Consider the following 16945-nt stretch of genomic DNA (forward strand, 5'->3'; position numbering starts at 1 on the left):
ATATATTTTAAAGTGTACCATAAATTTTGACAAAATACGCTCTTGGCGCCGAGAATGTGACAGATCTGGAATGAGAAATTTACGACCCGACAACACTGGTGTCAAGCTGTGAGGAGGGGCTGTGAGTCGTGCTTGGGTAGCTCAGTCGGTAGAGCACTTGCCGGCGAAAGGCAAAGGTCCCGAGTTCGAGTCTCGGTCCGGCACACAGTTTTAATCTGCCAGGAAGTTTCATATCAGCGCACACTCCGCTGTAGAGTGAAAATTTCATTCTATAAACACTGGTGTCATGAGAGAGGGAGCAACAGTTCCGATTGGTCAAGGAAGGAGAGGAAGGAGTAGGAAATCAGTTGTGGTGTGTTTAGCGAATCATGTCAGTATTCGAACAATATAGCAAATCATGGAAAGCTCAAAATAGCCCGCTGAAAATGGATCAGAGCCCTTCTCCTAGAGAATATGATCCATTGTTTTAAATGTTACACACATCATCTGCTGAAACCTGATTGTAAATTAAGTACACACTAAAAATTTTATTTCATAAACTGTTTATGCAATATGAAACTATTGCTGTTTATGCTACGCAGCTGTGACTGAATGCATATTTTTCATTTTAATTGTCAAATATTTACCATAATGGTCTCAGTAGGAAAAGCATAGTACCAAAATTGTTGAAATGTCTTCCAATTAACATAGCTCATAAAATGAAATGTTTGACTCTTCGACAGGAAAATAGCTTATAACCTCGATGCTTGTTATAAAACTCTCTAACGTCATGCCCATTTCAAGACCTCATTTCGTCTTTTCGTTGACCATTCCCAGCAGGTTTTGTAATGAGCAGACAGTGAGGTGGGAAGGAAAAAAAGTTCTTCTTTCGATCACTCAGCTCCACATTTATTCAAAGTATAAAAAACATACACGATAACAACTCATAAACAGAAAACAAACCACTCATTCTTTAGAACAGTAATATCCAGCACCATCAAGTTTCCTGGTCCACACCTTTAATATTCCATTTAAATTCCACACTTTGAACAGTATCTGTCAAGTTCTGCACTCGATCTCCTGAATACGACAGACTATTAAGTGCGTTTGGTGACGAAGAAAACATTTTTTATTTCAAGATTCTTTTTTTAAAAAATTTAAGATTTTTGACTTGGATATGTATAGAAAAAGTTGAAGTAGACACAAGGTCATTATATTAATAAAGTTTGACAAGATGATTATAACATCGTCTAGCTTGCAAAATTTAAATTCCATTCAGAACTATGTCATTATATTAGAAAACCAAATGTATCAACCTACTTTAAAAAATTACCGGCAACGGTTCAACAGTAAAGTCCAACTTATTGTTAGTTTAAGTGAAATATTTGTATGGGTTAAAAGTTTTATTACAAAAAATTCCTTGTTTGTAGGCTTTTACCAGCCTATGGTATTCATAAGCTCCTTATCTACGAGGCTGGCACTTAAAATTTTTCCCATACATTTTAGAAAGAACCAATTCCATTCCGTAATGCAAGAAGAATAAAAATGGCGATTACTAGAAAGTGTTAGTTTAAAAAACTGAACCTGATCCTAAAAACTAATTGTACGTGTTTCAAAGAGACAAAAGGGACAGTTTAATTTACAAGATGCATTAAATTTAGTCTCTGTAAGTACACAAGCATAATCAGATTACGTACCAGTGAATGTACATTTCTTCAAGACAAACTGTGCCAGCCACGATTACAACTACGAATGTCGGTCTCCAGACTTGAAAATCAAAACTATGTGAAAATAGCATTACTACAGAAAATTGAATTTTCAAAATTTCAATTTATTTTAGTAGCGATTATTCTGAGAAAATATGAGAATTCTGAACAGAACAAAAACAGCAGTTCATTCAACGTATTGCATTTATGTACAGTAGATAGTACAGAGAATATTGTTCCATGTTGCATTCACGTGCGCCCATTTTTTCACCCTCATCCTAAAAGCTCTGTTCTGACGCAGTAAATCTTTTGGCAATAACTATCTTAAAGGGGTACACTGACAAAAAATATGAACGTGCTGCGAGGTACTCTTTTTCAAAACATATGCTGGCCCACATTAGGAATTTTTCTTGTATACCGTGCATCGTTTCAAATTTTTAAAAAAAATATTAATTTAAACAATGTTTCGTGGTTCAGCAATAAGTCATTGTGCACAAAAGGCTTATGGTCCGCTGAAGTTTACCATGATTAGATACTTAGTGTAGAGAAAAGAGGATGTGTTACGAGTATTGTTTTACTTCGCCTTTGAGAACTTCTTAAACCTGTAGATGTACTAACTTCTCGCTCCTCAATGCGTCTCAAGCGAAATATTTCTGCAGGTCTGATGTCGCTCGTAGATCAACTGGGAACTTGCCTGCCAAGAAGAATTATCGGCCACCATCTGGAGGAAAGTATGCCTCCTTCGTATGTAAATAACAGAAGAATGATTGTTATACAGACAAACATTGTGAACGTGGTGGAAGACAGGTAGCTTCACTCGATTTAAGTTCGGTAATGAAATGAGGTCGGCCAACGCAAGCACGTCAGTGTAAAAATATGTATGTGCTAGCGAAGAAAAATAATATTCTAACTCTAACCCCTTTTCTTTCAAATATGGCGACTGAGGCTGGACTAAACAATAATAGTTCATCAAATGAATGGCATTACTGCTACAGGGCACTGATACTGCAACTAACATGTACAAAAGCAGTGCACACGCTCTGCAACAGACTCACTTTAAACTGAGGGCTTCATAAAAATGTGAAAGTTTCGTTGGACCTCGTAACAGTTGCCGCTGATGTCGTCGGCAGATGGCAGTCGAGAGGGCAGCTTTGATATGGCTCTTGAGTATTTTTCACTAAAGATCAGAGGAAAGACATCAGTAGGACATATACAGTGATCCGTCGGTGTTGTTTCCAGAATCCACCCTGAGTAAGGTATGATGAAATAAGTTTACAATACTGGTCTTGAGTGCGACGTGTCATGCAGTAAACAGTCTGCAAACCCCATTAGTTACAGCAGGTGAGCTAAGCTTCAGAGACTTAGGGTGTAGTACTAGTAACCTGTGTACCACAAATCTACAGGATGATACCGTGATGATGCTACAAACTTTCAGGGATGATGGAGAAGAGAAAATGTATCAATCTGAGGAACCTGGTCCTGAAACGACCGAGTCGAGAGTTATCAGCGAAAATCGTCCTGATATCTCTGACGGTGGCCCTCTTACTGCGAGCTCTTTGCTTTATACGTTTTTAGAGGAGGTAGTATTCATCAATATAAGAAAGAGCTGTGTAGCAGATATGGGCTCTAAAATGTTTGCCTTAAGAGCTATGAGGACTTCTTCAGTAGAAAAGACGTGTTGCACAGTAGCAAAGGTGATCAAGTGCTCATAGCTCTTAAAGTATGCACCCAAAGCTCTTGTTTACTACATTGCTTGACTCAATACAACCACCTCTTAAAATATGGAAAACAAAGAGCTTGCAGCAGTAGAGATTCACTTTCAGAGGTATCAGAACGATTTTCGCTCATAACTTTTGACACGGTCGTTTCCTGACCAGGGTCCCTTACCTCAGCTGATACATTTTTCCTTCTCCATCATCTCTAAAAGTCTGTAACATCGTCACGAATCACCATTTATAAGATAACGAATAAGTGGTGTTAAAATGAAGTCACCATTAGCGCATAAACATGGAAAAAACTATACTCAGAAACGTTTATAAAACAATGTGCGATGACAAGACGATCTTCCAAAGACTGGTCTAGCACGACCCAGGAGGCTTCGACGGTAAAGAATCTTGCGAGCAGGTAAGACCTTTGCAACACGTCCGAGGCACGTACCTGATTTACAAAACGGCTTTAAAGCAACCTTGTTAATACCTGACGTAAAAAGGTAACTGTGGCTATTTAATATAATCGGGTATGTTTTAAACAGCTAATAGCAGCAAAATGTCTACAATATTTGTCTCATTTTCTGTCATCTCTGTGTGGTATCTATTTACTTGCAAACATATCGTGCGGTCATGGTGTTCTTTTGTGTATAAGGTGTGGCTCATTCCTTATTTTGGTAGAAAAATTGAGTTGATATACTGCTGGAAACAGAAAATACGACAAAAAGTGCCTTGACATCATATTTTGTTACTCTAAATAAAAGTGAGATTTCAAAAGAAGTACGCGAGTCATGAATTCATTCCGCTGATTTTTTCTTGCGAGTAGCTACGAAATTCTTTCTCATTATCTTTTTCATTTAAAACTGTTTTTACTGTAGTGCTCCATCTCACTGAAAATCATACAACAAACTATACGGGGAAGTTTATTATGCTCATAAACGTACTGCACAAATCTGAAGATTAATTATCTTATTTCGAAAACTACTAACGGTAATAAAGGGTGAAATGATTTCAAAATTTTATAAATTTAGTGGCTGACAACCATTTTAAAAGTATCTAATATTGTTTTGGCTTTCACTTTCTTGGAATTCCTAACAATGAGTGGTGTAGAAGTACAGCGCAATTCACAGTCAAATAAGGGTGTTTTAAACAATAATGAAAATATTATATATGTTTACGGAAAGAGTCTTTCGCTGGCCATATTGTTAAGGCAAACGAAAGGCGCACTCTAACATTGTACTATTAGAAGGAACAGGTTTCGTCAACATTGGCGATATCCTTATAAAAGTGCTCCCAAGTTTAGAAAGGAAGCTAACAAATTTATGTGAAAAATTACAACAGTAACAAGTCAGTAATATTTGCGTGAATTAGACATTACAGTACACTTGGTTTCGCGGCTAAAATTGTCCTCTACAGAGTATAGTACAGTGCTGTCTTTAATATACTGTTATTGGATGGTCTATTCAGCTATTTTGTGGTGGTTGACGTCTAACTTGTACAGTTTCATTACCAGACGTGCTATAAAGATGATCATGAACACAGTGGACATAAAATCACTACAATGCGTCATCACTTATACGTGTAACGGCAAAATGAATTATTTATTTTAATTTTAAGTAAATGTATGCACCATAAGCTCGTGTGAGAGGGGAAATTAAGAGCACCACAGGTAAAAGTATTTGTGGATCCGACTTACGTGTGAATGTAGTGATATGACTACGTAATCACATTTTTTGGATGCAGATAACTGTGAAGAGACTGTATTTTGGCGTGCTGTAGGAAGTTTATATCCGCGATTGTTACATTTTTCGCTTGTAGCGAAATCGCATGATTTCGAAATCGAGCATGTGAATTAAAACACCACAATAGAACAGCTGAATGGATCATTTATTAACAGTATGTTAACGAAATACTGGTGATGGTCCCTAAGGTCCCATCCACGAAGATGAATCACACTGAAACTAATGCTGTTTCTCGCACAGTCGACGCACACGCACACAGTCACTCAGTTCAGTCCAAAGACCTTTCACAACGTGATTTACTTCTGAGAAAGACGCACATTTCAAACACAGCTGGAAAAAATAATACTTTCCACATGTTTTTTTCGGGAAGTGAAAAGTGTGGAGGAATAAGGCGGTCGTGTATGAGACGCCCGTGACGTGTAGTGATATGCGTCTGGTAACCTGAGTAGTGATCGGGGCACTGGTCAAAGAGTGAGGGAATAGTCTGCGGAGGTCCGCCCAGCCGTAGTGCAGGCGAGAACAAACGAGGAATGTTTCACGGAGTGCGCTGCGTATGAGTGTTGCTGTGGTCGGAAGGCTGTCGACGTCGGTCAACAGAGTCCTCGAGATAAGGGGGGTGGTGAAAGTCCTCGGGTGAGACGGAGATATGTACAGTGGCCACCGTGTGCCACGGGGGCGGGCAGAAGAAAGGCAGCTGGCGAGGCGGGTGCTAGAAGAATTTTCCGCTGGCGGCGTACACCCTGGGGCAGAAGCGCTCCGCGATCAGGCCGTAGGGCTGCCGCGAGCCCACGGTCACGTTGCGCGCCTGGCTGAACTTGTTCCACACGTGGATGGCGTAGCTTCTGCGCAGGCGCGCCATCGTGCGGTTCGAGTGCCGCTCCTCGAAATAGAGGCGCCACTCGCGCCACGGGATCGGGTAGAAGGCGGACGGCGGGTGCACCGTGAAGCCGCCGCACGCCTGCCGCGTCATCTCCCGCACCTGCCGACAACAGTACACCGTCACTAGGTTTTGTGCCCAACAGCTCGTAAATATCTGAAAAAGAAACAGAACATACACAGTATTGAACGAAAGTATGGACGGCACCTGTGTAGTGTGCCCAGTACAGGCTGCTTATAAATTAGCTATATCGGGCGCGGCTCGTAATTAAAGCCCTTAAATCCCTTCAAATCCTTGAACGCCATGCTCTCCGCCTCGCCTATCGCATCCGTCTCCTCTCCCCCACGCGGATCCTGTACGATCTCATTCCGTTCCCCCACCTCCTCCTTTTCCTTGAATGGATACGGATCCTGTACACCTCCTGCAAACTCGATCCTCCTCACCCGCTTGTCTCGCCCATCCTGTCCCGCCCCCGCCCGCTGCCGCGCCTGTATTCCCACGTCCCACCCGGTCTCCATCTCTCCACCCTCCTTACCCTCTCCCAAGGTGGCTTCCGCCAGCTCCCTCTCCCTGATGATGTTCTCCTCCCCTCCATCTACCCCTCCTACCAACTTTGATCCTTCCACCCTCTTCCCGTGTTTGCTCCTATGGGCACCCTCCCTCCCTTCTCTCCCTCTTCCCTCCCTCCTCCATTTCTCCCCACTCCTCGCCTGGGCTTCCCCTCCCCTGTCCCTCTCCTCCTCCCCCCATCTCCTCAGCCATTGGCATCCTTGTTCTCCCCTCTCCCCCACCTCACCCTTATTCCCCTCTCGGCAGGTTCCCGGACTCGCACACGCTAAGTGGACATTCACACGCTGGAGATCATCGCCATAAGCGTCTCGCGTGTGCCGTCATGTTTAGTGTTCAGTGTTCACCGTCACACTCCGCCGTTCACCAGTGCCATCGACATCTTCAGTGTTTGTGCTTTGTGTCAATAGTTTGTAATGTGGATTGTCATCGAGTGTAAACGGCTTCATGTTTTTTTATGTTCATGTGTCTAAGGTTTTTTCCCCGCTGTTTTGTTCCAACTCACGTGTCTCCTCTGTTTCTATCATTGTACTATCTTTGGCTGAAGAGCGGCGTATTGTGCTGCTGCCAGCCTACCTGTTCTACGGGTTTTAAAATCACAATAAAGAAAAAAAAATTAAAGGCTTATCTCAATCTCTATGGCCGTCCTATCAACCTCACCCCCACCCTCAAGTACCTTGGCGTCACCCTCGACTGTCGCCTCTCCTGGACCCCCCATCTCCAGACAATCCAAGCCAAGGCACGCTCCCGACTCTGTCTCCTCAAGCTCCTTTCTCGCCGCAAGTGGGGTCTGGACCCCTCCACCGTCCTCCACACCTACAAATCCCTCATCCGCCCTACCCCCTGTTATGCCAATCCCTCCTGAATCGCCGCCCGTCCTACCTTCTACAAATCCCTTCAAATCCTGGAACGCCATGCACTCTGCCTCGCCTATCGCATCCGACTCCACTCTCCCACGCGGATCCTCTACGACTTAATTCCGTTCCCACACCTCCTCCTTTTCCTCGAGCAGATGCGGATCCTTTACACCTCCCACAAACTTGATCCCCCTCACCCACTTGTCTCTCCCATCCTTTCCCACCTCCGTCTGCTGCCAAGCCTGTACTCCCACATCCCACCCACTCTCCATCTCTCCACACTCCGTACCCCACCAACTCCCCCTCTCTGATGATGCCCTCATCCCCTCCATCTACCCCTCCTACCAACTTTGATCCTCCCCTTCCTCCCCCTGTGTTTTTCCCCCAGGGCACCCCCTCTCCCTTCTCTCCCTTCTCTCTTCCTCCCTCCCTCCCCTCCGCCACTCCCCAGGCTTCAACACATCCCCCCTTCCTTCTCCCCTCCCCCTCCCTTCTCCTCTCCCATTGGCATCAACCTCCTCTCCCTCCTACCCTCACCTCTTCCCACTGGCAGGTCCCCGGATTTTTTGTGTGAACAGTGCGTCTTCGTTCACCGGTGATCGTCGCCGCAGTGCTCGTTTTTATCGTCCCGTCAGTGCGTCAGTGTCTCTGCATCCGAGCTCCTCCGTTCACGTGTGACATTCTGTATTCCCCAATTGTGTGCAGTGTTGAACTTTTTTTTCCACTCAGTGCGTCAGTGAACGACTTCGTTTATTTTATTATGTTTGTCTCCAAGTTTTGCCCTCCATATATGTTTGTTTTTCTGTATTCCTTTTGTACTGTATGTCTTTTCTATGGCCGCTGCTGGCCTTCCTTGTTTGTAAGGTATCCAAATGACAATAAAGGAAAAAAAAATTAAAGGCTGTGAGAGCCCTCACAAAATATGCGACGGTTGCCCCGAAAGTAATGGTTCAAATGGCCCTGAGCACTATGGGACTCAACTTCTCAGGTCATTGTCCCCTAGAACTTAGAACTAGTTAAACCTAACTAACCTAAGGACATAACACACATCCATGCCCGAGGCAGGATTCGAACCTGCGACCGTACGAAAGTAATGTACCGCATTTTTTTCCCTCAGCCGAAAACGGTGCTACGAATGCGAAACGTTACATACATATTGTTTGAAGTCTCTTGAGTGAGCGCGCCAAGTTTCCATCACTTCCGACAAATAGCGTAGCTGCAGGACAGTTTCAAAATGGCGTCTGTAGGTGATCTACGTTCCAAGCAACGTGCCGCCATTGAATTTCTCACTTCAGAGAAAGAAACTGTGGGGAATATTCACAAACGCTTGTGCAAAGTGTATGGAGCATCTGCTGTTGACATAATTAGTCGCTGGGCACGGAACGTGATGTCATCAGAAGGCGGTTCGGCGGAGCTCCAAGATTTGCAGCGGTCGGGGAGACCATCCACTGTTGACACACCTGACCTACCACCTCGGACTCCCACTTGTTTGGGTCATTAAAGGAAGCCATTCGTGGAAGACATTTTGAGGACACTGAGGAGGTGATTCGCACAGTGAGACAAAGACTGGTGTGACAGGTTTCGTGCTGGAGGAAGGCCACAGAACGGGATGGAGATTACATGGAAAAATAGGGTGTGTAGATAAAACACCAGTCTTTCGCGCGTGTAATTCTCATTATGATCAATAAAGAATTGTTGAAGAAAAATGCGGTGCATTACTTTCTGGGCAACCCTCGTGTATTAAAAAAAATTCTCAATAATGTATTACAGAATTTAAATTATCAGAACGCATTTCGCATATTTCCCGCACGGCTTTAAACAATGCCGATCAACGTTTCTGGAACTGTTGATATGTAATGATGGTTTTCGAAGAGGCAGTAGCTGCTATTAAGGCAAGGCCTTCAAATACCGCTTAGCTCAATGCAGCTGCGGCTGGTGGGTATTCATTCACAAATTTTAGGGTTCAGACAAATTTGAGAGTGAAATTAACAGCATCTCCTGTCCATCAGTTATGCTTATCAACAAATTTATACAACTACAGCCACTGCTAATAATAATAAGATGCATAACTTAGCTGACAATAGAAACAATTGCTTTTCTGGAATTTCGTTGTGTTGTACATAAGTACAGTCTAGAGCAATAACTAAATAATGTGTAAGCTTTTGCAACTCTCGATTCGGCATTTTTGCGAACGTGGAAATTTTAGTTTTTTTTCCATTTTTTCAGGATCCCTAAGAGATGCATTAGTTCAAGAAGTCTCTTCAGGGCTGAAAATCAGCACCCACACAACAACTCGTGATAACTGTACACTCCCTTGTCAAATGTTCGCTTGTAGTCACGCTTATTTGATTTCGTCACTCTCTCAATCAAAGGATGTGTTCCCGAAGGCCCTTTGTTCCTTTGCGGCTAACTTTTCCTGGTAATTTACTTTTCCGTTCCCAGAATGTGATTTTCACTTCGCAGTGGAGTGCGCGGTGATATGAAACTTCCTGGCAGACTAAAGCTGTGTGCCGGACCGAGACTCTGGACCTTTGCCTTTCGCGGGCAAGAGCTCCACTGGCTGAGCTACGCAAGGACGACTCACGACCCGTCCCCACAGCTTTACTTTTCTGTTAGCATTTAAAATAGATTCAACGTACGAGAGCCGATTCCCACACATTAAACAACTAACTGTATCACAGCTATTCGTGAATTATCATGTATGCAATTTAGGCCTACAGCAAAGACAAACCTGGCTCACCATAAGATCAACAGATTTCAGAAGCATGAATAAACGCTACAATCTCACAATCGATGGTGATTTGCTTTAGGGTCTTATTATTCTCAGCGCCTCAAATGGATTACTGTATGATATAATTCATAACTTAACATTCTACTGCTCATTCGGAAACCCACAAAACAAGTTTACTGTCGGTACTAATTTAACATATACTGACGTCAGATCTAATTTTACTACAGTATATAGTGAGTGCATTAGCATACCTGAGGAGTATACTATCATCTCGCAGGATTTATGGCGAGCCAATGGTGATAAAAGTCTGCCAAAGTGTGCTACCACCTAGTGGTACTGATGCGAACGTCTAGTTGAGTGGCAAGGGCTAGCAGTGCACATCATGAACTGTGCATATTGTTTATCAAATCCGTATTGCCGGCCGTTGTGGCCAAGCGGTTCTAGGCGCTTCAGTCTGGGACCACGCAAGCGCTACGGCCGCAGGTTCGAATCCTGCCTCGGGCATAGATGTGTGTGATGTCCTTAGGTTAGTTAGGTTTAAGTAGTTCTAAGTCTAGGGGACTGATGAGCTCAGATGTTGAGTCCCATAGTGCTCAGAGCCATTTGAACCATTTTTGAAATCCGTATTGGCCCATAAGGCAATTACATCACGCGAGTTGCACATGTGCAAAAGGTCCTCAAAACGTGCACAACGGAAGGTGTGCTCTCGGCCCTGTTGCCAAGTTTCATGGAGTCTAGAGGAGCAGTAGCGAGGTAGATTTAAGTGGCGTATCTTTCAGATTGCAGCATCTATGTTACGTTTAACAGCATTCAAAGAAAAGTAACCCATAAATCCGCAAGGCGTCGAAAGTTAGGATGTTTACGTGCTCTTGTGCTCTGATATAGCAACCACCACTGGCTCTATGTCGCTGAGGTTTGGGGCCGTGGTTTCCTCGGGGTACAGCTCTTACAGACAACCGGAAGGCTCTGGTGTTTCAGCCTAAGAGTGTCCCACCAACAAGCACACATTTTCACGTTCCACTGTTTACATCAATAGGGAATGAACAGCGTTGCTGAAACTTCACTATCGAATCTCAGTCTCTGGGTATCTCTATTATGCTTTGCTGCGTGTTTAATCGACGTCTAGTATTATTGTTTTGGTATTGCTTTAGATAGTTTTTTTGTTTCTGCCATTGTCTATTCTATCCACCGCTGCAGTACGCTTTCAAATGTCTGGTCAGAGCGGACTACAGTAAGGTAACATAAGTATCACGATCCAGCGAGAATTTCATGAATGATAGAGGAAAAAGCGCACGATATATACTCCTTGCGCCAAATATACCCCTTGCGCAAAAAATGTACGACTTCCTTATTTTCCTTGTTTCCTGATTGCCAGGAACGTGTGCTATCAACAAGTTTCTTTGTGCGAGTGTATTATGCATGAGTTTAATGAGTTTTTACTTTCTGGCGAATAACAGCAACACACCACGAGTTCCAAAACAACACAATATGAATTCAGCGTACAATTTATCACGTAAAATTCTAGAACATGCGGTTAGGATGAAAGTGAAGGAACTTTGTGCGCTGAGACTAGATGTAAACATGAATCAAGAACAAAAACAGTGTAAATAGAGACGAGGATGTACACACAATTTTAAACGAGCTATGTAGAAAGCAGCTGAGGCTGTACATTTCCATGTTGGTTGCTCATCCGATCTCAGCATAAACCCCTGACGTCATGGAAACATAGCTGTTTCCTCACACGAACTCATAAACACCGCAGTTTGAGTGCACAAAACATTAAAAGTCTGAATTTTAGACATGAAAAACTCGAAAACTATAATCATGCAACGAAGCTAATGTACACTGCATTAAAGATCTCTACAAAACGCAGCTTTTAGTACAATTTGTTGCGGTAAACTGTCGGGAAGTGTGAGAGTGGGGGATAATAAACTGCGTATAGATTTTATCTTGGAGTAAGCTTTTGATGTTATTGAGTAGTTGATTATGAAATGGAAAGAAGATACAGTATGTAAACGTTTGGCTAGAGTGTGATACTGCTCCCCCCCCCCCCCCCCCCCACCCTCCTGAAATCTTTGTCGTGGTGACAGACTGACATCTAGCGTAGCCTGAGGTCTAGGTTTAACAGACCTCTTCCTATGATTTCCACTGTATATAAGTTGTCCTACTCCTTTGTCCACATGGTGACTTCAGGTACTACAGGAGATTCAAATTTATAGTCCGAGGTCGTTAACAAGTACGAACAGTTTGGTACTTAACTCATATCGATGGCTGCATTGTTGCCTTCGTGAAGTCTAGAGGTGATTCCACTGCGATGTTCCCGCGGTTTTCTTTGTGTTTGGATGAGACTAACTGGTTTGTAGGGCGATGTGGTATTTTGATTTTTAGAGAGCAAACGTTACATTAGTTTTGCAAATCACTATTTAATTCATTTATTCACATTTAACACTTCTACAAAAATATGCAATAAGACATTGTTTTACACCACATCTGTATTCCCACCTCCTCTAGCCCACGCTTTTTCTCCAAAGTCCTTTAACCACCTCTCCCAAAGATCGACCTCCTTTCCGCATGTCCAAAGATAACCGTCTCTTAGTCGTTAAACTCGCAGTCAAAGGCTATATTTACATAAAACATTACACGTAAAGAAATTACTGACATACACGAAAATTACTGACATACACGATCTTACGTTCTGTTACATAGGTTAAATCCGATCGATAAATTTCGCAGCCTTCCCCAGTATGATAACAACGAGCAGCTCCTTAGTTACACAAAGTAACCTTTAATTGCGAAAAAGGTAAAAAATTTACAGAAATATTTGATACGGCTCTGAATGCAGTATATCTTCAAGTTTTATTTACAAAAGTTCAGTGAGGCTTGTCACATCTGTAATAAGTTTCCTTTCGAATCCTATTGCTTGTCTTGAGGTATGTTGGTAACTGCTTTTGTTATGCGTTTTCGCAGCTCGTCGAAGTATCACGGAAGCGGAGGAACAAACACTCTGGCTTTAATGTAACCCCGTACAAAGCAGTCCACTGGGGTTAAATCAGGTGATCGTGGTGGGCAGGATATTGTTCCACCACTTCCAATCAGGACCAACACATTCCTATTGAGATACGCAACTTCACGATGATAATGTCTGGCTGGCAATAAATTCTGTGTCCATATCCTATTGTAACTGAGGCATTAGACAATGTTCAGGCATGCCCAGGTACGATCTGCCAGCCGCAGTTGACACGGAAATAAATAGAAGACCGTAAATCTTGATATTTTGAAAAACCTGGACTCCTACCGGATGTTCGCGCCGTTCTCTCACGATATTTCGACGGTGTAACTCGCTGTCTTCTTCAGGTGCTACCCAAGAATGGTCCTTGCGCTCTCTCTGTCTCTCTCTTTTGCTGCTTTAGTTCCTTCCTCTTAAATATGTACAAATGTGTATGAAATCTTATGGGACTTAACTGCTAAGGTCATCAGTCCCTAAGCTTACACACTACTTAACCTAAATTATCCTAAGGACAAACACACACACCCACCCACCTCCGCCGGGACCAGCCGCACAGTCCATGACTGTAGCGCCCTAGACCGCTCGGCTAATCCCGCGCCCTTCTTCTTAAGGAGGAAGGTGGGCTGTTTGAGTGCCTTAGGGTTTGAACACTATTCAGCCATGGGGTGTATGTAATTCTGTTTTGGTTGCATTTATTTATTTTTCTGAGGGGAAAGGCAGGGGTATTTATATCCCCCAATTGGGAATTTATTTGCAGGAAATTTGGTGGACAGCTCCGGTATTCACCTTACGGCCTCAGGAAAACCTGCAAAACCCGGCCATAGCTGATGGTGTTGACACCCTTAGCTACTCGCAGCGCTTCGCTGAGGAGGCGCTATGTTGTTTGGTTTTATCTTCCCAGCGCTTCGGCGTTGTTCCCACCATCTTGCGCCTCGGGGGAGGCCTATCTTCGGTGGATGCGATAGGGCTGGCGTTGGCATCGTTCTTCTTGTTCTTGTCTTTTCCTTTCGAGCTCTCTCTGGAATTCGCGTTGTTCAGCCTCTTTCCTTTGCCAGACCTCGAGCCATTTGCGTTGGTACGCGTTGTCTCGATCCTCCGCCCTCGCGGCTGTCTTGTCTAGCACCTCAGTATTGACTCAGTTGTCATTTCAGTTGAAAAACTTCCGAGTTTTTACTTCTTGGTCTTCTTGGGCGGATCGAGTCCAGTATTAATGCCTGTAAGGTGCTGGAGACTCCCTAGGCGGTCCGCGCAGTATTGGGTGTTCCCTCCGCGGTCCGCGCCCGCCAGACGCAGCTCCCAGGGTCCTCTGTGGTCGCTGGTGTTCCCACTACCGTCCGCGCCCTGCTCGGCCGCTCTCTGGAGTCGCGGTCGTCATCTGTAGTGTCTGGTGCTCTGTATCCTGCTGTTTCCTTGGTCTTCACTTCTATTTCTTGCTGGGCGCCGGCCGCGGTGGTCTCGCGGTTCTAGGCGCGCAGTCCGGAACCGCGCGACTGCTACGGTCGCAGGTTCGAATCCTGCCTCGGGCATGGATGTGTGTGATGTCCTTAGGTTAGTTAGGTTTAAGTAGTTCTAAGTTCTAGGGGACTGATGACCACAGCTGTTAAGTCCCATAGTGCTCAGAGCCATTTGAACCATTTTCTTGCTGGGCGCTTCTTAACTGGGCCGCGCCGCGTCGAGTGTTTCGTTCTCGTTACGCGCTCGCTAGGCCCGGTTCCCATGGTCCTCTCTGGTCGCTGGTGTTCTGACCGCCGTCCGCGCCCGACTTGAACGTCCTCTAGGGTCGCGGTCGTCATCTCGTGGAGTGTCAGGACAAATCTGTAGTGTCTGGTGTTCTGTCTCGTGTCTGTTTTCTCGGTCCCCACTCCTGTTCCTTGTGCAATCTCGATGTGTTTTGCGTTGAGCTTTCAGAAGTTCAAAATCCGGATCCTAGGCCTTGTTGAGCTGGTATCCAGTGTCACGGTTGATGAGATTCTCCGTGATCTTGATCTCGATGGACTGTTTTATGACTCTGTCCCAATATCTAGGGGTCTTTGTGACAATCTTGGCGTCATTGTAGTTCATCGAGTGACCGAGCTCTAGACAGTGTTCTGCTATGGCTGATTTGGCTGCCTGTCTGAGTCTGGTGTGCCTCTGGTTTTCTTTATAGATGATGTCCACAGTCCTGGTCGTCTGGCCGATGTGTGACATCCCACACTCGCCTGGCACGTTGTAAATGCCTCTCTTCCGTAAGCCCAGGTCATCCTTTACATTCCCCAACATTGTCCCAATCTTAGTGGGTGGGCAAAATACGCTCTTGATATCATGTTTCATGACAATTCTGCTGTCCTTAGCAGAGATCGGTCCAGCATATGGCAAATATACCACCCTCTTCGCCTCTTCTGGTTCTTCTACTGGATCCTATGGTTGACTGGCAGGTCGAAGTGCCTTCTGGATGTCTCTACATGAGAATCAATTATTACTGAACACCGACTGTAAGTGTCCTATTTCCATCGCCAAACTGTCGGGGCCTGACAGAGTACGTACTCTGTGGACTAGAGTTTTGAGCACTCCCTTCTTCTATGCTGGATGGTGGCAACTACACTCCTGCAAATGTAAAAAAGAACACATTGTCACCGGTGTGTCAGACCCACCATACTTGCTCCGGACACTGCGAGAGGGCTGTACAAGCAATGATCACACGCACGGCACAGCGGACACACCAGGAACCGCGGTGTTGGCCGTCGAATGGCGCTAGCTGCGCAGCATTTGTGCACCGCCGCCGTCAGTGTCAGCCAGTTTGCCGTGGCATACGGAGCTCCATCGCAGTCTTTAACACTGGTAGCATGCCGCGACAGCGTGGGCGTGAACCGTATGTGCAGTGGACGGACTTGAGCGAGGGCGTATAGTGGGCATGCGGGAGGCCGGGTGGACGTACCGCCGAATTGCTCAACACGTGGGGCGTGAGGTCTCCACAGTACATCGATGTTGTCGCCAGTGGTCGGCGGAAGGTGCACGTGCCCGTCGACCTGGGACCGGACCGCAGCGACGCACGGATGCACGCCAAGACCGTAGGATCCTACGCAGTGCTGTAGGGGACCGCACCGCCACTTCCCAGCAAATTAGGGACACTGTTGCTCCTGGGGTATCGGCGAGGACCATTCGCAACCGTCTCCATGAAGCTGGGCTACGGTCCCGCACACCGTTAGGCCGTCTTCCGCTCACGCCCCAACATCGTGCAGCCCGCCTCCAGTGGTGTCGCGACAGGCGTGAATGGAGGGACGAATGGAGACGTGTCGTCTTCAGCGATGAGAGTCACTTCTGCCTTGGTGCCAATGATGGTCGTATGCGTGTTTGGCGCCGTGCAGGTGAGCGCCACAATCAGGACTGCATACGACCGAGGCACACAGGGCCAACACCCGGCATCATGGTGTGGGGAGCGATCTCCTACACTGGCCGTACACCACTGGTGATCGTCGAGGGGACACTGAATAGTGCACGGTACATCCAAACCGTCATCGAACCCATCGTTCTACCATTCCTAGACCGGCAAGGGAACTTGCTGTTCCAACAGGACAATGCACGTCCGCATGTATCCCGTGCCACCCAACGTGCTCTGGAAGGTGTAAGTCAACTACGCTGGCCAGCAAGATCTCCGGATCTGTCCCCCATTGAGCATGTTTGGGACTGGATGAAGCGTCGTCTCACGCGGTCTGCACGTCCAGCACGAACGCTGGTCCAACTGAGGCGCCAGGTGGAAATGGCATGGTAAGCCGTTCCACAGGACTACATCCAGC

The 16945-nt window shown here is 45.4% G+C and overlaps 1 protein-coding gene across 1 annotated transcript in view; it reads right to left on the minus strand.

The window, feature by feature from the left end:
- Positions 1-866: 866 nt before the first annotated feature.
- LOC124775822 (lactosylceramide 4-alpha-galactosyltransferase-like) overlaps positions 867-16945 on the minus strand; it is a 417784-nt gene continuing 401705 nt past the window's right edge. Inside the window, exon 3 of the mRNA XM_047250654.1 lies at positions 867-6112. Within this exon, the coding sequence (XP_047106610.1) occupies positions 5843-6112 (270 nt within the window). The 3' untranslated portion in view covers positions 867-5842. The remainder of the gene's footprint in view (positions 6113-16945) is intronic.

Source organism: Schistocerca piceifrons, chromosome 2 (assembly GCF_021461385.2).
Source record: "Schistocerca piceifrons isolate TAMUIC-IGC-003096 chromosome 2, iqSchPice1.1, whole genome shotgun sequence".
Classification (NCBI taxonomy): domain Eukaryota; kingdom Metazoa; phylum Arthropoda; class Insecta; order Orthoptera; family Acrididae; genus Schistocerca; species Schistocerca piceifrons.